The sequence below is a fragment of the Myotis daubentonii genome, chromosome 18, assembly GCF_963259705.1.
Source record: "Myotis daubentonii chromosome 18, mMyoDau2.1, whole genome shotgun sequence".
NCBI classification, from domain to species: Eukaryota; Metazoa; Chordata; class Mammalia; order Chiroptera; family Vespertilionidae; genus Myotis; species Myotis daubentonii.
The window spans coordinates 35,186,190-35,208,124 of record NC_081857.1 but is presented as its reverse complement, the minus strand read 5'-3'; the positions used below and the strand labels follow the sequence as shown (position 1 = coordinate 35,208,124).

General features: G+C 49.6%; 1 protein-coding gene and 1 long non-coding RNA gene across 2 annotated transcripts in view; one reads left to right on the top strand and one right to left on the bottom strand.

Annotated features, from left to right (window-relative positions):
* The window catches only part of CASQ2 (calsequestrin 2), a 46,094-nt gene extending 45,335 nt beyond the window's left edge, over positions 1–759 (bottom strand). The window contains exon 1 of the mRNA XM_059673333.1: positions 312–759. Within this exon, the coding sequence (XP_059529316.1) occupies positions 312–545 (234 nt within the window). The 5' untranslated portion in view covers positions 546–759. The remainder of the gene's footprint in view (positions 1–311) is intronic.
* Positions 1–21,935, top strand: part of LOC132220347 (uncharacterized) — a 90,395-nt gene that overhangs the window by 29,709 nt on the left and 38,751 nt on the right. Inside the window, exons 2-4 of the long non-coding RNA XR_009449767.1 lie at positions 4,880–5,012; positions 7,354–7,410; positions 8,217–8,367. This is a non-coding gene — a long non-coding RNA (uncharacterized LOC132220347). The remainder of the gene's footprint in view (positions 1–4,879; positions 5,013–7,353; positions 7,411–8,216; positions 8,368–21,935) is intronic.

Genomic DNA, 21,935 nt, shown 5'->3' with positions numbered 1-21,935 from the left:
ACCCACCACCAACCCCGGAATCCCATGTCAGCCAGGCCTTTTAACAATAGTTTTGACATTTCGAAAAACAGTGGCTGGGGCTAATGCCCTTGAAAAATCGAGAGGACCAGCCTGGGACAGCCACAGTCCATGGTCCTCATTGTCGGCGTCTGGGCCCACGCTTGTTCCCTCATCCCAACTGTGCAACAAGAGTACCTCCCATTCACCTGAGACGGGGGTGCAGGGAGAGTTCAGGACGGGGACCCTCCCCTCCTGCCTCCAGCCCCGCCGGCCAGCCCCAGCTCCCGGGATGGCATCAGCACCCCGCTCACCTCCAGCACGATCTCCTTCAGCTGGAACTGCTTCTGAGCGACCTTGTCGGAAGACACGGGCTCGTGGTAGTAGAGGCACAGCAGGTCGTACCTCTTCAGGACCTGCTTGAGGTTCTTGTCTGTGAGGCTCACCACACGGTCCTTGCCGTCGTACGTGGGGAAGTTCAGCCCCTCCTCCGCCCGGCAGGAGGACAGCAGGCAGACCCCCACCACAAACAGGTGCGTCCGCTTCATCGGGGAGAAGTGGGGTGTCCTGCCCAGCAACGCTGAGTGCAGGACAAAAGAGGAAAAATTCTTAGGGGCTTGTTGAGAGAGGCGGGGGGCGGGGAGGCTGGTCTGTCCCTCCTGCCCTTGCTGGGCCCTGGAACTGAGTCTTCACCTCCTCGGGTCCGGCTGCTGCAGTTGTGAGCTCAGGAAGGAGGGAGCCGAGGCTCTCACACACACAGATACACATACATGCACACACACACGTGTGGACTGAGCCAGGCTGGGTGGCCAAGCCCAGATACCGCGCATAGCTCTGCCCAGCCCCGGCCCATCAGGAACTCCATTTTTAGGATGCACTTGTCTCAGGCTAAAAATAAATCCTGTGACGAATAAAAAAAGTTCTCCGTGCCACTGTTGAGGGATTCGCTGATACGGTCTGTCAGAGGGTGGAGAGGGAGGAGGCAGGAGGGAAAGCCGAGGACACCAGGAATTGAGGCCAGGAAGGTCAAAGACGAGAGGTGAACTTGGAGGGAGGGAGGGAGGGGGAGAAGATGAGAGGCGAGAGAGGGACTGTGGCACCAGGGAGCAAATGGAGACGTTAGGACGTGCGCAGCACCTCGGCCATCATCGAATCTCCTATTATCCAGGGAGGTAACCAGCCTGTCCCTCCCTGGGGACCGCGCGCCCGTCCCCTGTCTGCTCACTGCTGATGTGGCAACGAGAGGGAGTCCCGAAGTGGACTTCACCTTCTGCTGTCCTGTCTCCTGTCCTCCCTTCTTAGAAGCCCAGCCCTGGCTGACCACTCGTCATGCCCACATGGCTCCACCAGCCCCTGGGCAAGGGTACAGGGACACCCTTTCCTGGCCTGCCCAGGACCACCGTTCCCTCCTACCACCCTGCCCACTGCCGAACTCTGCTGACGCCTTGACAACTGTCTCCATTTTTAAATTAAATACAAGCTCAGCAGCCTTCCTCAGAAACCGGAGGTTTTCGGCTATCATCCCCATCCTATTTTTCTTTTCTTGTGAACCCCGAATGTATCACTTTTACCCTTTGCCTCTTTATTAGACACAGGGAGTGACAGGTGTGAGTTCAAATCCCCACTCTGCCTTTTAACAGCTGAATGGGCTTTGGGGGGTCACTGGCCCTCCCTGGGTCTCAGCTGCCCCCCATGTCAAATGCAGATACTTGTAACTATATTGTTAGGTCTGGAATGTATAGATGGAAAAGCATGACACAGAGCCGGTGCCTACATGGTAGCTACTATACCTACGTCATTCTCACTGGGGATGCTGGGTCATAGGTTATTACAATAATGTCTTGTTAGTTAGTAGTAATGGCTTGTGAACCCTTTCTGTTCCATTTTCTTCTTGATTCCAGCAGGCGATCAGGGCAGACGTGATCAGGGCTCATTTCTCAGGGGAGCTGAGAGTCAGAGAAATTAGCAACTTGTCAGCAATTGTTTCTAACTGCCACCCAGAGGACTCAGCTCCGCTGGGGAGCCTGGTGCCCCTGGTGGCTCAAACCTGATGCAGGACAACGCCCCTACATACACCCATCTTCTCAGTGGCCCTTGGCCATGTCTTCTGGTCACACAACAGTCTGGCCACGTCTTTCCACTTTATTTATTAAAAGTATATTTTTATTGATTTCAGAGAGGAAGGGAGAGGGAGAGAGAGATAGAAACATCAATGATGAGAGCGAATCATTGATCGGCTGCCTCCTGCACACCCCACACTGGGGATCAAGCTGTGATCCAGGCATGTGCCCTGACCGGGAATCGAACCCTGACCTCCTGGTTCATAGGTTGACACTCAATCACTGAGCCACACCAGACAGGCATGTCTTTCCATTTTAGAGGGGTCTCTGGCTCTTAGGACTCAGGCCCAGTTTTTGTCTTCCTTCAGTAAGAGACCAGCTTTGGACACAGCGAGGACCTTGTGGCTCACAGGGTTTGCAGGGGGTGGAAGGAAAAGGGAAGTTCAGGGGCCTGCGGCCGAGCCTCTGTGTGGCCAGAGGGCCTCCTGCTGAGAGTCCGGCTGACAAGGAGGCATCACTTTTCGTGTCCAGGAAGCCGGGACCTTGGAGATCTTACCATTAGAACCCATCACAGCATCTAGCTCCTTCCCATCGTGACTAGTCTGCTGTTAAAGATGGGGCCATGGACAGCCACTCGAAGCATGAGCGATCTCTGCTTTCTTTAGAAATTGCAGGGGAAAAGATTTCTGACTGAAACAACCTTGTGTCTGTCTTTTCTGAGGTCAGCTTCCCAAAGTGTTCCCAGTTGTCTCAATCTCATTGGCCTATCTTTATTTAGAATTTGCTCTACTTTTCTTTTTTTTTTTTTAATTAAATCTTTATTGTTCAGATTATTACATTTGTTCCTCTTTTTTCCCCCCCCCATAACTCCCCTCCTCCCAGTTCCCGCCCCACCCTCCGCCCTCACTCCCCACCCACTGTCCTCATCCATAGGTGCACGATTTTTGTCCAGTCTCTTCCCACATCTCCCACACCCCTTTCCCCCCCAAGAATAGTCAGTCCATTCCCTTTCTATGTCCCTGATTCTATTATAATTAACAGTTCATTCTGTTCATCAGATTATTTATTCACTTGATTCTTAGATTCACTTGTTGATAGATGCATATTTGTTGTTCATAATGTGTATCTTTACCTTTTTCTTCCTCTTCCTCTTCTTAAAGGATACCTTTCAGCATTTCATATAATCCTGGTTTGGTGGTGATGAACTCCTTTAGCTTTTCCTTATCTGTGAAGCTCTTTATCTGACCTTCAATTCTGAATGATAGCTTTGCTGGATAAAGTAATCTTGGTTGTAGGTTCTTGGTATTCATCACTTTGAATATTTCTTGCCACTCCCTTCTGGCCTGCGAAGTTTCTGTTGAGAAATCAGCTGACAGTCGTATGGGTATTCCCTTGTAGGTAACTGAGTTTCTTTCTCTTGCTGTTTTTAAGATTCTCTCTTTATCTTTTGCTCTTGGCATTTTAATGATGATGTGTCTTGGTGTGGTCCTCTTTGGATTCCTTTTGTTTGGGGTTCTCCGCGCTTCTTGGACCTGTAAGTCCATTTCTTTCACCAGGTGGGGGAAGTTTTCTGTCATTATTTCTTCAAATAGGTTTTCAATATCTTGCTCTCTCTCATCTTCTGGCACCCCTATAATTCTGATGTTGGTACGCTTGAAGCTGTCCCAGAGGCTCCTTACACTATCCTCGCATTTTTGGATTCTTTTTTCATTTTGCTTTTCCGGTTGGATGTTTTTTGCTTCCTCGCATTTCAAATCTTTGACTTGATTCTTGCGCTCCTCTGGTCTGCTGTCGGGCGTCTGTATAATATTCGTTATTTCAGTCCGTGTATGCTTAATTTCTCGTTGGTTCCCCAATATAAGATCGAGGGTCTTATTAGTTTTCGTGTAGATCTCATTAAGTTTATCGACAGCTTCTAAACAGTTCTTGAGGGACCTTAAAAGTGTGGTTCTGAACTCTATATCTTCCATTGACAATTTTGTCCTGTTTCTTTGTCTCCGCATTTTGTTATGCTTCCTTGGTGTACCCCCTAGTGGTCTTTGTTCAAAGTCTTATAGTTAAATCTTGATTGTTGTAGCTAATTCCAGGGAGGGTTTGACCTCCAGGCCAAGTGGCTATGAGGATCAGCTGTGTCAGCAGTCTGCTCTACTTTTCTTATATGTTTTTTATATATTATTGAAAAAACAAACACTGGGAGCTATTTAAAGTCAGAAACTTTGAATTTCCTATTGACTTGCAGGAGATGAAAAGTACCAGGGCAACGGGATAATTTTTAAAAAATTGATTTTAGAGAAAGGGAGAGGGAGAGAGAGAAACATCGATGTGTGTGAGAGGAACATTGATCGGCTGCCTCCTACATGCCCCAACAGGGATCAAGCCTGCAACCTGGGCACCAGCCCACACCGGGAATGGAACCAGTGACCTCTTGGTCAACACTCAATCCACTGAGCCACACCGGCTGGGCGCAAAGGGATGATTTTTAAATTTTCAGTTTGGCGCTCAGTCTGGCTTATGACCAGCTGAGTATTAACAGAAAGACGCCCCAGTATATAAAGTCCCTGCCCCCAGATCCCAGACTCTCTTTGGGCCTCGCAGCCCAGCCCTGACGGCAGCACTGCCACCGACATGTGCTGTGACGATCAGGTTTCCCACTGTCCGTCCACGTGGACACGAGGACCTAAATTTGCTCCCCACTCTTTCTGATGATGCTTCTTCATGATCTGCTTTTTATGTACCAGCCTTTTCTCCAGCTGCCGTTTAGCTGCCTAATTCTGTTTTCCTTCGCCTTGTTGCTCACCCACTTGCATTTATTCTGTAAACAGCAAGTGCTTCTGACATTTCTGAGTCAACTCTGCATGCAGCAGACCAGCCGCAGCCCAAGGCAACACCTCACACTCTCCCGGCTCTGTGGCCGCGCTGGACTGAGCCGTGTGTATCTTGCTGTGCCGATAGCAGGTATTTTTGTTTTGTTTTGGAACAAGAAGGAGTATAACAAAATAAACAAATTCATGCAAATACATGTCACTTACTGTCACAGGATATGAGACAGGCCGCTTGCTTTAGCTAACAGTTTTCAGTCCATCCCTCTGTGCATGGGCACCCCTTGCGTTTATTTATTCTCGACAGGCAGCCAGGTCATTTTATATACTATTTAATTTGATCTGCACCATAATCCATTGTATAGATACATGAGGGTTTGAAGCCGTGGTCTTTCATTAAGGTGTTAATTACATACATTTGTGTACCAGACACTCTTCTGGTTACTGGGGGTAGATATGCTGTAACCCTGAATTCACAGAGCTTACATCCTACAGGGAGACAGACAGTAATCAAAGAAACATAGTGTGTGTGTGTGTGTGTGTGTGTGTGTGTCTGCGTGTGCGCACGCGGGCCCAGGGAGAGCCTGTGACAGTGGGTAGAGGGTGGCCCTCTTGGACGGGAGGTCCAGGAAGCATCTTTGAGGCCGGAACAGGGGGCAGAAGGGAGGAGAGGGGCTGAGACAGAAAGCAGGTTGCTGGGAAGGCCAGTCCCAGGGAGGAGGGGGAGGCCTCCACGCTGGAGACCCGAGCGGAGTCCACCACTAGAGGGAGCTGTACCCACCTCTTCCTCCTCTCAGCATCAGTTTTCTCAGGCTTTTTCATCTGTTCATAAAATATGTAGGTTCATACCTACAGTGGACGGTCTATAGGGCAAGGAAACCCATCTGAGTGACTCAGACACAGTTCCGAGTGACAGAGCTGCGACCAGGAACTCAGGAGGCCTGGGTTCTGGCTGGTCTGACACAGCGAGCCTGGCTGTGCGGCCTTGGTCAAGGCTCCCCCCTCTTGGCCCTCACATTTCCAGTGGGGAAAACGGGTCTCCTATGGCCACTTTCTGGCTCAGAGATTTTAAAATCTGTTCCGCCCATAGAGGATTTCCTTTGACCAGGATAGGCCTTGGCACAGCCCACAGGTTTGAGGACTTTGATGAATGTTACCTGTGGAGGGGGGTTTTGATGGGCCTGATTCTTCACAAGTTCAATCTCACATCTATCTTCTCCAAAGCAGACATCCTACAGCGGTTCTCAACCTGTGGGTCGCGACCCCTTTGGCAGTCGAATGACCCTTTCACAGGGGTTGCCTAAGACCATCCTGCACATCAGATATTTACATTACGATTCATAACAGTAGCAACATTGCAGTTATGAAGTAGCCACAAAAATAATTTTATGGTTGGGGGTCACCACAACATGAGGAACTGTATTTAGAGGGCCAGAAGGTTGAGAACCACTATTAGGATGTCAATATGTATGTACTAAGGCCCCTTCTTTGGCTAAAATGCTCCCCCAAGTGGACAACGTGGGGAATGACACCTTTCTTTGTTTGATCCTGTTTCCCCCTCGTCAGGCTAGGCCCCTGGCCAGGGAGATACAGCTGGTTCCCCTGGTAGCGAGAGTCCCAGAAATGCTGTGTATACAGCCCTGCGTTCCCTGGCCCCAGGCTTCCTCTGCTAAGCTCAGAACAGGTCTGTTCCAACCCCAAGACCTCCTCTCCTTTTTATTCTGAATATCGGGCAGCCCAAGCTCCCTGCACCAGGAGCTGCCTAACAGAACCAGGCAAAATAACAAGTCAGTGCCCCATGGAAAAACAGCCCCACGGCTCTCCCAGTTACAATCCCAGCTTCCCACAAACGTCACTTCCTCAGGGAGGCCCTGGGTGTGGCCCAGAGGCTGGCGTTCAGGCCCCTTGCACACCATAATCTTCCTCGGAAACGCTCTCCCGCTGGGCAGCCCTTTCCCCAGTAGGCCAAGGCTGATCGGAGTGAGACAAGTTCTGCCTGCAGTAGTTCCCATCAACTATTTACTAAAGAAACCTGAAGTGCTTACTTTGCACTCCCCAGGTCTTATTTTAAGCACTATACGAATTTAACTCATTTATTCTTAGCAACCCTACAAGGCTGGCAGTTTTAGCAACCCCATTTAACAGATGGGTAAACCGAGGCAGAGAGGGGTTAACTAACTTGCCTGGGGTCACATGGCTAGTAACCTCGGAGCTGGGATTTGAACCTGCTTGTGTCTGTTTTCTACCATTTGTAATCACCCGCTAGATGCCTCTCACAGGGGGCTGATGAAGTCACTGAGGCAATGTGAGACTGCTCCTCTGGGAATAGGCCCTGGATCTTGCCCTTTAGAATCACCTCCCAGCCGTGTAGTGTGCAGGCGTTTTCAGTCTCACTGTGAGCCAATCACTGAGCTCATCCGTTCTATACGTCATCTCTCTGTGTCATCTCATTTAAAGCTGGGTATTATTCCTTTCAGGTCACGAAGATGAAACTGAGGTTTAGCAGGGTCCAGCCGTCTGCATGTCACCCGCTGGTAAGTCACAGAGATGGGGTTTGGCCCGGGGTCAGTCGGCTTGTCATGACCCCAGGCTGCTCTGGGCAAGGAGGGGAGGCGTCTGTTTCCTTCAGGGAAAAACAAAAACGTGAAAACTTAGATTACCCAGAATTCACAGGATTAGAACCAGGTGTTTCTACAGGAACGTGCAGGAGGAACAGTTGGAAGGAAAACAAGAAAGTGAGGCATTTAGTTCAGAAGGAAATGTACAGAGGGATGGATAAATGGAAAGTTTGTCCTGGAATTAGAGAAAAAAATATAGACTTTTTAGGAAAAGCAGTAAAAGAACAGAAAAATCTGGACCTAGAGTTTATATCAAATGTCCAAACAGAGGATGTGGTAGGTAGAATGGTGTTCCCACTCCCCAAAGATGCCCAGTCCAGTCCCCAATCCCGTGAATGTGTTACCTCATGCAGCAAAAGGGACTGCGCAGAGATGATTAAATTGCGGACTAAGGACCTTAAGTTGGGGAGGTTAGCCTCAGTTATCCTGATGGGCTCAGTGTAATCACAGGGTCCTTAAAAAGAGAAGCAGGAGGGTCTGAAAGAGGAGAGGTGACGGTGAGAGCGAGGTTTGAATGGTGCAGGGCCACCAGCCAAGAAGGGGCAGCCTCTGACAGGTGGACAGGGCGAGGAGACACCCCTCAAACTCCCCCCCCCCCCCCCGCTGAACTTCCAGAAGGAAAGCAGCCCTGCCAAACCATTGGAGACTTCAACCTTCATAACTGCAGGAGGATCAATTTGTATTGTTTTGACCACTGAGCCTGTGATGATTTGTTACAGCAGCAATCGGGAACTAATTCAGAGGGAAACCAGTGGAAGCTGCCTCCTACAGTGGAGAAAAGCTGCCTGTCCCCGGAACCAGCTGATTTCTCTGTATGGATAACCTGCATCTCCTCCCAGCCCTGTCCCCTTCAGTGAATCGATGACCGAACAGGTGAGCACAGTACCGGTGATCACTCTTCTCCATCCATGGCTCCTTTGACCCCACCCCAAGGAGGAGCTGGGACATGGGTCTCTGTGGGCAGTCACTTCACCTGTCTAGACCTCTAAAATAAGAGAAATAAACTGAATCGGCATCCCTCCATTTTTTTTTTTTTTTACTTTTCTTTACACAGTAATAGACAATCTCTCAATATCTCTCTTTAGGGATTTTTTAAAACTCATTATTCTTGCATAATGATTTTAAAAAGAATGATTTTCAAACACTTCTAGATCTATACATTATTGTAGACTCTAAAGTTTGTTTTAATATCATTTCTAATCCTTACATAAAGAAAAAAGTAAGTTGTAATTTGTCAATTCATAAATGATTCATCCTGTTTAGTTTAATGAAAATAATTATTCAGGAGAAGATTGATTTGTTAACAAATGTTTCAGTGGCATACTGGTTTGGGAAACATACAGGATGGGGCAAAAGTAGGGTTACAGTTCATATGGAAAATAATACAATAACTAATAAATAATAGCACAACAATAAACTCTGTTTTGTGTACTCACAACTGGAAACCTACTTTTGCCCACCCTGTATATAAGAAAATGAAAATGAAATGTTTTCTTTTGTAAATGGAGGTGCAATTGACATAATAAGTTGCACATATTTAAAGTGCACACTTTTATTCTGACATGTGCACACACCCATGAAACAATCAAAGTGAGCACTGCCCTGCCGAGTTCCCTGTATCCTTTGTAATCCCTTCCTCCTCCCCATCCCTGACATCCCTCCCCAGTCACACCCACCCCTGGGCAACCACTGGCCTCTTTTCTGTCACTATGGGTTCGTTTTCATTTTCTAGAATTCCTGGTAAATGGAATCATGTATTATCTTCTTTTTTGGGGGGGGGGGGGGCGGGGCTGGCTTCTTTCACTCAGTATAATAATTTTTTGAGATTCAATCATGTTGCATATAGTAATATTGAGTTCATTCCTTTTGACTGCTATGTGGAATTACATTGTATCAATATACACAATTTGTTCATCCATTTCCACTGGTGGACAGTTGGGTTGTTTTCACACATAAGCTGCCATGAACATTACATTTAGGTCTGTGATTCATGTGAGTTAATCTTTTAATATGGTGTGAAGTATGGATGAAATTTTGTTTTGTGTTGTGTTGCATACGGATATCCAATTGGTTTTGCACCATTTCTGGAAAAGACTGTCCTCTGAATTGCCTTTGTACCTTTCTCAAAAATTAGTTACCATACGTATGTAAGCCTGCGTTCGGTTCCCTCTAGTCTGATCTCTTGGGGTTGTTCTTTTGCCCAGTCTCCTGTGTGGTTCCTGACATGTATGTGCTCACCAGTATTCTGCTCAATGTGGGGCGTCCTCGGAGGTCTTCCAGGGTGTCTCTGAGTGGTTCTCTGTCTGTGCTGGGCCCTGTGAACCGTAGTTGCCTTCGTCTCCCTGGGCCCTCCGCTCCTCCGCACCACAGACACTGCTCCGAGCCCACCCCTCCCGGTGCCACGCCCAGCGGCTCTGCAGGCAGCTTGTGGGGCAGCTGTGGAAACCCAGCCATTTGTCTCCTACCTCTCACGGGTCACGCTCTTTCGTTGCCTGGTGTGCGGTGTCCTAAAAACTGCTGTTTCCAGTGTTTCTTTGGATGTTTTGGTTGTTTCGGATGAGAGAGTAAAATCGGTCCATTACTTGATTTTGCCTCCAAGCAGAAGTCTTGGAAAATTGAAATTTAGGTATGGATGATACAAGCAAAAATGAACAAATTCTACTTGGATGATATGATGTTGGTCATTCCTGTAGGTTGCACTTATCTCAACAAATGAAGTTTATATAATTTTTTTTAGTTTATTTCTAAATAATTAGGAAGCTGAAGGTACAGCCGTGAGATTATGGCCGTAACCAATAACACAGCCCAACGCCAGCCAGCTCAGCATGTGCTGCTGGAGGTGGGCGGGCTGCAGGGTGGGGATGATTCACCTGCTCAACAGCCAGGGGCTTCTCTGTTTTCACCTCTCTGCTCTGCCTTCTCTTGTCTTAAGCCCTCATCATGTTGTTGGCCGTGCCTGGCTATTGGTAGATGATGGCAAACAGTTCCTGGACTCCATGCTCTCTCTTCTACCTCCAGGAGGAAAGTGTATATGTTTCCCCCATAGAACACCAGCAACTATCTTCTCCCATCCGTCAGGTGAAATTAGATCACTAGGTGCCCAGCCCTGAACTCTGGAAGGGTCTGCTTCCCCCAAAGCCCCCATTAAACTACCCCTACCAGGAAGGGGTGGGATACCCAAAGGGCACTCGGGTCATTGTCAAGGTCAGAGGAACGTGGGAAAGCAGGCACAGTGTCCACCTGGGTGGGCAGCAGGCTATTTGTAAGCACTTTGGGACAAATAACCCAAGATGGCTGTGAGCGGTCTCTTTATTCTTATAAATGAAAAGCCAAAATCACTATAATTATAATGGTATTTTTTGGATTCTGACAAGATATTTCTGGATCTGTAAGTTAAGATTTGGGTTGATAAATTAACCTTAGGAAGGTATTGCATTGGCAGAACTAATTAACCTTTATATGCTACCTTCTAACTTGGCGTTTCAGCACCCATGTGCCTTGGATTTCTTGTCTTTGTACAATAGCGTGCTATAGGCCCAAACGAGAAAACATGGTGATCAAGAATTAAGATAATCGAGAGCTCCGCCAAAGCCCAAACCACGGTGGCAGCTGAGTGATGACCTGAGTGTCTGCGTCAGGAGCGGGCCTGTCCCGACTCATGGAGGTCCATGTGTAGGAATGTGTAATCGGAAGATCTGAGTTTCATTTTAAGTGGCAAGATATTTGAGTTAATATTTTAGGTACTTGTAGAAACAAAATTGAAAAAGAAGCCCTGGCCGGTGAGGCTCAGATGATTGAGCGTCATCCTATGCACCGAAGAGTCTCAGTTTTGATTCCTGGTCAGGGCACAGACCCAGGTTGCAGGTTCAGTCCTGGGCAGGGTGCATATGGGAGGCAACCGATTGATGTTTCTCAATCTCTCTCTCTCTCTCTCTCTCTCTCTCTCTCTCTCTCTCTCTCTCTCTCTTTCTCCTCTTCTCCTTCTCCCTCTCCCTCTCCCTCTCCCTCTCCCTCTCCCTCTCCCTCTCCCTCTCCCTCTCCCTCTCCCTCTCCCTCGCCCTCGCCCTCGCCCTCTCCCTCTCCCTCTCCCTCTCCCTCACCCTCTCCCTCTCCCTCGCCCTCTCCCTCTCCCTCTCCCTCTCCCTCTCCCTCTCCCTCTCCCTTCCTCTTTCTCTAAAAACCTTTTTTAAAAATTTGAAAAAGAAGGCTTAGTGTCGTTGTGCCATGAACAGGTGGACCCTGGTCCATGCTGCCCCAGCTGAGTAGTGCTGCAGCAGATCATCTCTGGGCTAAGCACTGGACATGCAAAGTGACTGCACTGTACATCCTCAGATGTCTGTGAGGCCGTCCCGGTGATTAGCCACAGTTTACACATAGAGACTGAGGTGCAAAGAGATGAAATCCCCTTGCCCAGTGTCGCAATAATAACAATACATGGGGAGCTGCATCCGAGAGCTGGGTTCTTGCCTTGGGGAATGTGTCATTCACCACCACGCCGTACACCCCTGTTCAGTGCTTGGGGCAATGTTTTATGTACATAATGGCTTTTAGCTTCCCAGCCAAAATAAATAACACAAGTGCTGGGTTTTTAGCAGAGGAACCCGGATTGCACAGCAAGCTCTGATCTCAGGAAATAGGGTTGTAAGCGCTCAGTCCTTCTGAAGCTTAAGACCAGAGGCTAGATCAGTGGTTCTCAGCCCAGGCCATTTGGGAGCCCAGGAGACACCTGGCCATGCCTGAGAACATTTTTGATTGGCACAGCTCGTGCGGAGGGCTTTGGGGTGTTACTGGCACCTAGTGGATAGAAGCTGCTGATGCACTAAACTTTCTAGAAGGCTCCCAACAGCTCCCACCACGAGGAACTGCCGGATCCCAAAGTGTCACTCGTGCTGAGGTTGAAAAGTCCTGGGCGAGAGTGGAACAGCTCACCGTGTACTGGTTGAGACTCACTCTGTGGACATTGCCCAGCGTTTGGTCTTTGTGACCGATAGCAGTCCTCTTACCTGGCTCACAGAGCCTGAAGGTTAGGTGACACAGTTCCTTGTCCATGAGGGCTGCAGGGTGAGTTTAGACGGGGGAGGACACCCATCTGTCACTGCTCCAGGACCAGTATTCGCAGCTGGCCTGGTTCTTTGGCTTCCCTGGGGCTATGCTTCCACATGGTCCTTTGATTGCTCTCCCTGCTCTCCTGCGTGCTGGGTCCTGTGGTGGTAGCTCCCCGTTCTTTGAAGCTCCCTGATAATCTGTCTTCAGCAGGTGACCAGCCTGGTGGATCTCAGGTGCTCAGTCTTCTGTGAGATTGTGGCCAAATTTCAAGCCCTACAGAGGGCAAGAGCATGACCCACTGCCAACAGGTCTCAGGTGCCACTGCCCTGGCCCTGGAGCCTGGGACAGACGCTTCTGGGTCAGGGCAGTGGCACCTGAGACCCGCGGGCAGTGGGTCATCATCTCAGCAATGCCCGGGAATAGCCACTATGTCGTGCAAAGCATGGCCTGGCTTTGCAACACCCAGAAACATTTCTTTGCCCCTCCTTCCGAGAGTGAAGGCACTGCTGATCCTCCCTCTGCAGCGTCAGCATCCCCTGGGAGCGCATCAGAAATGCAGCCTCTCAGGACCACCGAGTCCGCATCTGCATTTTATCCAGACCCCCAAGCGATTCCAGCCCATTCAAGTCGGAGGAGGACCCTTGCTCATGGGAACTACTGGCCATGAGTGAGAACGGGGAGAGGGTCTGGGTAACCTGTGACATGGAGACTGACAGGCTTTTGATTTTTAGTGGCAGAGCCCGATCCCCTTCAGCGTTCTCTCTCAGAGCCCCGTGGGAATGTGTGTAACTTTCCAAAGCGTTGGTCTCTAAAATCAGAGCGCTGGTGATGTTTGCTCGCCTTGGTGGGACAAGAAGACGTGCCTGGAGCCGGGCGGGGGAGCCCGGCCTCGCTGGCCAGAGCTACTGCCAACGCGTGTGGTGTCTTGTCTTGCTGATGGCGAGTCCACTGGAGGCATCTTGGCTGAGGATGGATAGCACAGTGTCTGCTCGGCTGCGGTCTGACATATCCTGCAACCGCAGGGAAACTGCTTTCTTATGAGATCAAGCCCAGAACCCTCCAAGGAGTGAGCAGAGGAGAGTTCTGAAAGGAGAATCTACGCCGGGGGAGGGGCTGCCGAACATGGACTCTTAGAAACCGTGCCCCTGAGTCTCATCTCCCACTTGGGATTCTCACCCCAGGGAACATCAGTTTCCATTTAAAACTCAGGCTCCAGGGGGAACAAGACTGCTTCCCTTTGGTTCTGCACAGCACAGCTGAGGCCATCTGACATTTTCAAAAAGAATTTAACTACTAAGGGAGAACAGAAAGGAAATAGTAGCAGGCAATATAAATAGTGGCCTTCCAGAACACCGGTCTCTGACCCTAAGATAACCACACACTGGTCTTAAGGATGCTGTAAGAGTTGGATTGTTGTTCCGCATACATTCACTCCCTGCCCTTCCCCACTGTGGGTGGAAGACATCCCTGCCTTATTGATGTTGGCTTTGGCCATGGGACTTTCTTTGGCCATTTGAATGTTAATGAACATGACACGAACACAGGCCATAAATGGGCTCGCAAGGCCTGCCTTTTGCATCCAGTGATCTCTCCTGAGAACATGCCTTGGGTAGCCCCCTTCTTCAGCCTGGACCCCAGCATGATGCCTGGAGCCATCCTGAACCCCCCTGAAGCCAGGAGCCCTGCCCAGCGGACCCACAGCCCGAAGCAGAGCCTCCCAAGTAACCTGTTCTCCATCAGCTGAACTGCAGAAAAACCACAGACCGTGAGCATGAGCGCAAAGGCTGGAAAGAGAAACTATCGAGTGCTGGGCCAGCATCATTGTGACGATAGCTGACTGATACAGAGGATGCAATGCACAGGCCCTATCTAAAATCCCTTCTTTGGAGCAATCCTGCCCATCTTACCATTTGCTACCCAAGAGCTGTATCAGGGATCTTGACCTTGTTCCTATTAGCCAGACAGCCGAGTGAAACACAGGGCCTGCCTCCAGCCCCTGCAGGAGGAGATCCACCATCCTACTCAGGAAGAGCCCCTGCCTCATCCCCTGCCTCCATAGAAGAATGCAACCTTGCTTGCCACCGTTTTCCCGCGAGATAAAGACCTGCAGCATGGAGTGTCTGGACCAGACAGCACTGGGGCAGTGAATAATGAGCCTGCCACTTCCTGCAACTGCAGAAGCCTTCGCCCATGCTGTTCCAGCAGCTTGGAGTGCTCCTCCTTCCCTCCTCCTGGGGTCACCCCACATGTCCTGCAGCTCTCAGCTCAGTGGGCACTTGCCCAGTGACTTGTCCCCCACTAACCGCTCCCACAATTCTTTGCTCCTTCTCAGCACTTAGAGGTACAGTTTTACATGGACACGTGGGAAGATTGGTTGAATGTCTATTTGCCCCCCCAGACTGTAGGCTTCCCGGAGCAAGGGCAAGCTTCCGGTGTGCCTGCTCACCCCTGCATCCTAGTGCCCAGCGTGTGCCTGGCACACAGAGCCCTCAGCAAACGTCGATGAAACAGAGCAGGCTCTTGTCTCTGTCCAACCCTCAGAGGTGCCCCTCTCCTGGGTAACTATTTCATTTCCTGGGATTCGTTTCCTTTCTGAGGCACGTTTTACCCCGCAACTCATGAGCTTACATGGTTCTGACCATAACGGCAAGGTCCCTTTGGGTCCCCAAGGTCACGCCAGGGACAGAAGTGGAATCTTCTCTCACAAAAAGGTCTGATCGTCCGCAGCTTAGATATGAGGGTGCATCCCTGCCAATCAATAAAGAGGGAAACTGAGGCACCTTGTCCCACCCGTTTACTCAGCCTGCCGTTGGCAGGTGCTAGAGTTGACAGGAAATTGGTTCTGCCTGTCCTTTGTCGCCATCTCACACATAGTTTTCCTCCTCTAATGATGACTTTGGCACCAGATACCTCCGGTCTGAGACGCGGGACCCTCATTAGGCAGCGAGGCTTTGGAGGGTCCGCGGTGACGGCGGATGGATTGGGAGCCGTGCCCTGGCCAGGTGTTTGGAGCAGCTGCCACTTTCCTTTGTTTGTTCCACCGTCGCTGGTGTTAACCCTCGTGGAGAAGGCCACGCTGCCGGGGACGGGGCGGTAATGCAGTCGTGCGTCCGTGTGGCAGCGCCCGGACTGCCAGCTGAGCCTGATTACACAGTCTGCGCCCGGCCCGGGCTGGAGGCCGCAGCGGCGCCGGCTGGGAAATTGCATTTTGGAGTCTCACTCCCTGCACTTCTGTGTGGCTGACCCAAACCCAGTTCCCCTGGGCAGAGGGCCCCGGTTCCACAGTCAATTAAAGCTGCTGGTGTCCACTTTCTCTCTCCAGCGGCAGCGGGTGGGGGGTTTCCTAGTGCACAGACCAGCTCTCAGCTCTCCAGACCCAGATCTGCCCCTTCCCCGGGGCCATCCTTGGATTCCGGTGTCTTCTTTCCTCTCTCTGGAAAGAACAACTTCCGTTCATGAAATTAGCAAGTTCAATTACAACACTTGAGAAACACTTAGGGAGGGTGTCTGTGCCTAGAACTTGAGATGTAGGTGGACCCAGACACAGTTCTGTCCCCAGGAACTCTCGCAATAGAGATGGAGATCGATAGCAGGGTGCTGGGAGGTATAATACTGGGACCTCAGAAAAAGAGACCCACTTTCTCAGAGAAGGGGAGGAGCAGGGTAGTTCTGGGAGGACTTCCCAGAGGAGGCGCCATCTTGTGTGGGCCTTAAAGAGAATAACTGACTGTGTGTGTGTGTTTCCTGGAGAGGAAGTGATAGAAAGAGGGAACAGCCTGGGAACCCAAGATGTCTGAGGTGCCGGGACAGCCTGGGTCACCGCGTCCACGGTGGATCGGACAGAGGCGAGGGGTCAGATGTGCGTGGAAGGCAGGAGGCCATGTGTTCGGAGCAGCACCTGGGGAGGAGGCCTGGGGAGAAGGGGGTGCGTGAAAGACGAGGCTGGAAGTTGGCTAAGATCAGAGGCTGAAGGATGTCACATGACAAGCCAGTCTGCTGTGAGGCAGGTGGTGACACACACCAGCACCAGAGCAGGTCGTCAAGCCTCTACGTGAAAATATCACTTTTACGTGAAATATTCACAGAGGTTAAATATTTTCCTGGAAATATCCATTGCTGGAAGATAAAACACATACCACGAATAAAACAAGGAAGATTGCTTTGAAAAGACCCTTTGATAAAGTGGCATTAGGGCTAGACTGGGAATAATTTTGACGAATGAAAAGCCCTTATAGAACGCCAGGCGCGCTGAAAGCACTTTGTATGTTCTTACGTCATGTAGCCCTTAGAGCAACACGATGGGGCCCCAGTCGGCCGTTGGAAGTGCCTAAAAAGATGGGCATTTGGTGAGTCACACAATGTGAAGGCTGACTCCTGGGATTGAGCAGCATCCTATCCTCTCTTTGGGAGACAGCTCCTAGGCTCAGGAATGTCAGGTGAGGCAATGGGGAGGCGGGGGTTCGGAGCAGAGGGGAGATCTCATCACTGGCGATGGCTCATCTGTGGAGCAGATAAGGAAGGCTGAACACATACGTGTGGGCTGCACTGGAGACAGTGAGTGGGCCCCTGGGAAGGGGAGGCCAGGCCAGTGGGCTTTGTGCTAACGGTGCTGAGGAGCCGGCTGCGCAGAGGGACAGGCTGAGGACGGGCTGCCTGGGACATAAAAGATGGCGTGGACCTGGCTGCTCACTGGTCTTTTCAGCCCTCCATGTGCCCTAATTTGCCCTCAGGGCGAGCACCAGCGGTCATAAAGGCAGAGATCCCAGCTTACACTCCCTCCACTTCTCATGACTAAACCCAGCACCCGAAGACAGGCACACAGACCTTTACCTTGTGCTCCAAACCCCTGCAGGGATGTAGGTGTCCCCAACAAGCAGGGGTGACACTTGCTCGTATTAACAACCACTGTGGGGTGCTCCCAGAACTCCTGCCCCCAGATGCCTTCCTCCCACAGCACCCAGTCAGCGACCTGGATCCCCCCACTCCCTGCCTCCCAGCCTCCTTTGTCCTTTTCTGGCTGCCTTTCCAAATGCACTTCTGAATATCATTCCTGCTCCTCCTGGGCCTGCAAATCCTCCTCCGTAATGAGTAGCCATCTGCAGGTTTCATGTTTATGCGGTTCCCCTCCCCCTTCAGATTGGTTAATAAAAATACTAAGCAGGACTGAACCCAGGGCTGACCCCTGCTGGGCAATCCCCTGGGGATCCGCTGCCTTTCTATCACCAGCCTTTTAGACTGTCCTGTGTTGTTGGGTGTGTTTTTTTTTGGGGGGGGGGGGGGGGGGCGGGGAGGGCAATTTACAGTCATCTCCCTCTGTCCTTGTCAATCTGGACCGGATTTTGAAAATAAAAAGGTTGAAAATTATCCCAAGATTTTCTAGTTAAAGTTCAAATCTATGCTTTGAGAATTGTTTTTCTATTTAGCAGGAAACAATTACAACATACAACAGAGTCCATTTTTTTGTTTTTGTTTTTCCTAATAGGATGCTAAATATCAGTATATTTTTATGTGATCTGGAGAGTTGAAGAAATATGTTTTAATATACTTTTTTATTGATCTCAGAGAGGAAGGGAACGGAAGAGAGAGATAAACACCAATGATGAGAGAGAATCAATTGGCTGCTTCCTGCATGCCCCACACGGGGGATCCAGCCCATAACCAGGGCATATGGCCTGACTGGGAATCGAACTGTGACCTCCTGGTTCGTAGGTCGATGCTCAACCACTGAGCCATGCCAGCCGGCCAAATATTTTATTTTCAACAGGTTCTTTTGAATATGGTGCATAAATTAACACTTGTTAATAAAGAGTAAGAGTTCGCCTCCATTTCTCTTTTTGATCACAACTCAGCTTGGAGCATGTTGTGCTTAAGTTTCTTTGGGTATAAAAAATTAAGCCGGATAATGTATGTTTATAACAAACTGCAAGGAACTATTAGACAGAACTACGAAGGACTGTTTATCGCCTAGAAATGCTTTTGCCTTTTGACATAATATTCCTGGGTGTTTGGGGTTCCCACCAAGAGACATGCCACAAGATCCACTTCATTTTATTTTAAGTAGGTTTTTCTTCTTTTATTTTTGTTTTAAATAGACTTTATTTTTTAGAGCAGTATGACGATCCTAACAAAATTGAGGGGAAAGTGCAGAGATTTCCCATCACGCCCTCTGCCCTCTCACACATGCAGCCTCGCTCTATCCACATCCCCACCCCAGTGGTACACTGGCTAATTGGATGAGCCTACACTGACACATGGCTGTCACCCAACATCCATACTTTACATTAGGGCTTACTCTCGGTGGTTTCCATTCCATGGGTTTTGACAAATGCAGAATAGAATGTATCCACCATTACGGTAGCACAGAGAATGTTTCACTCCCTAAAAAGCCTCTGTACTCTCCCGGCCAGCGTGGCTCAGCGGTTGAGCGTCGACCTATGAACCAGGAGGTCACGGTTCGATTTCCGGTCAGGGCACATGCCCAGGCTGTGAGCTCAATCCCCAGTGTGGGGCTTGCAGGAGGCAGCCGATCAGTGATTCTCTCTCATCATTGATGTTTCGAGCTCTCTCTCCCTCTCCCTTCCTCTCTGAAATCAATAAAAATAAACAAACAAAATAAATAAAACTCCTCTGTGCTCTCCCATTCATCCCTCTGTCCCCTAAAAGACCCCTGGTAACCTGATTTTTTTTACTGTCTCCATAGTTTTATCCATTTTGTGTTTATGCTGCATACTCCACCCGTGTAAGCCTCCTGGAAGAATAAAAGCCGTATCTGCCTCCTTGGGGACTTGTTTGAAGGGGCGGATGGGCTATGAAATATCGACGCATCTGGTCCCGGGCAGTTTTTTTATTCCCTCGCCCTCCTGAGACTGGGGCCCCTGGAGTCAAAAGCTCGGTGATAGCATCTGGGCCCCGAAAAGACATCTTGTCGGGCTCGGTTTCCCTCTGCCTCCGCGCCCTCATCATCATCATGAGGATGAAGGAGATGAAAAAGCAAACACGGCCCTAGCCAGTTTAGCTCAGTGGATAGAGTGTGGGCCTGAGGACTGAAGGGTCCTGGGTTTGATTCTGGTCAAAGGCACAGGCCCGGGTTGCAGGCCTTATCTCCAGTAGGGGGCGTGCAGGAGGCAGCTGATCAATGACTCCCTCATCACTGATGTTTCTATCTCTCTCTCTCCCTCTCCGTTCCTCTCTGAAACCAATAAAAATATATTTTAAAATTAAAAATTAAAAAAGGAAAGCAAACGCAATCTAACAAATAGGCCAGACCACTTCCCATTCCAGCTTCTAGAACAAAAGATCGCACTTCCCAGAATTGGCTCACCAGGGGGGTCGCACACCCACATCTGGTTCTACAAAGCCTTTGACTTTCTCTCAAAATATATACATTTAAAAGCCTTACAGTTTTATAAGAACCCCGAAAGAGAAAGTCTTTAATTTGACCATAGCTTTCCAGTTTTGTGACCTTTCGCTTGGTCAGGAGTGGCTTCACACACAAGGCCATCCAAGCTGGAAACCTTATTAATAATCGTTACGTGACAGCTGAACAAAAGAGCATGAACTGACAGGAACCCCACCCTTCTCAGTATATTTCAACTCTGTTGTATAGAGAGAAGACGTGAGAAATGGGGACAGACTCTTACAGTTCACAGATCACCTTTACCTTTCATCACAAATATATTGTGTGTACTCTTAGCTATCACTATGCAATGGAAAAGATTTCTGAATTCTATGTAGTATACATAGAGTGATTTATCCTGTGCACCTACGATTTGCCTCTGTTGCGGATCATATAGGCACACAATTTTGTGAACGTATTTATGAAAACATGTATAAGCGTCATTTCGCTGGCTGGCAGTCTCATTGCCGTGGGACGTGGCTGCCTTTGTATCTCAGAACATCAGGTCCCGATGGCAGCGGCAAGGGAGCGTCCCTGCCCCAGTCCCCAAGTCCCCAAAGCCCAGGTTTGTGTTTGTGTGTGGGGAGAGTTAATGAGAACAGAATGGCTTTCTTCCCTGGCTTCCCCAATCCCATCTGTTCAAACAAAAGGCTGAAAGGGAAAGAGAGATGAGACCCTGCTGGTCAAGGGGGGAGGAATAATAGCCCATATCCTTGGGCAGCGTCGGCGCACATGCAACCCCTGCACACTGTGCTGAGCTTGTACTCAGACAAAGGGAAGGCAGGCCAACATCGGTTCCGTTCTTAAAAACTCATTATTTAAAAAAATGCATTAGGCCCAAAGACTAGTTTGTTCTTCCTTCAATGGCTGCATTTGTAAGTCTAGATTTTAAAATGGGGAATACGTAAGGGGGAGAGAAAGCCATTTGGTTGTAGTGAAATGGGCTGAGGGAGCCACCTGTGTGGGCAGTTGTAGAAGACTCACTTGTACTTACTCTGCATGAAGTTCAAGGACCGAGAAGGCGTTTCCTCTCTTCCTAAGGAGAGCCGTGAAAACCCTGTAATTTCCAGGGGCGGAGAGGAAAACAGGTGGCCCTGCCCCTGGGGTCAGTGGGTCATCGCAGAAAGCAGACAGGCAGCTCTCCGAAGGTCAGAGAACTTTCCCAGAGCAGTTCGCTGAGGTTGACGGGGCCCTTAGAGATGCTCCGGAAACACGCGGGCGACACCCTCGAGGGGTTAAGGTACAAGGTTTCTGCGGCTCGGGTACCTGGTGCTGCTCACCTGGTGGGAGAGAAAAGACTTTCTGGATGTGACTCCGCTAAGTTCAGGCCCGAGCTATTGGACGCTCTTACCATAAAGGCGAGAGTGAGTTTGCCTCCACAATTAACTTCTTTTCTCTGTATAACAACTCATATGTGTGAATACATCTGTTCTGTGGCCCTAGCTGGTGTGGCTCAGTGGATAGAGTGTCAGCCTGCAGACTGAAGGGTCGCGGGTTCAATTCTGGTCAAGGGCATGTACCTAGATTAAAGGCTTGAGGCAGGAGGCAACCAATCAATGTGTGTGTCTCTCTCACTGTCTCTCCCCCTCCATTTCACTCTCTCTAAAAATATCCTCTGGTGAGGATTAACCAAAATAAATAAATAAAATCCATCATCCTTTACGGACAGCCTTCTCATTATTTCGAAGGTGTAGAGAATGAATCCCATCTTCCCTTGAGTTAACGCTGACCCTCTCACTCCTGTGACAAGGAACAGCAGAGATGCAGGGCACAAGCATAGGTTGCCCAGGAGTCGAGATGCTGAAGTCACTCTGTGTTTGGGAAAAGATCACATCTTCTGAATATTTTCCCAAGGATGAAAGGAGAAAGCAAAAGCAAATGTGAATGTCAAGAAATGTCATTTCGGGATCTCCTGGGAGTTGTGAATGTCCTCGAAAATGCTAGGGTGCGGAGAGCTAGCTCAGCCCTACAAGGCCCCTCGGCCCTGTGAATGGAGGTC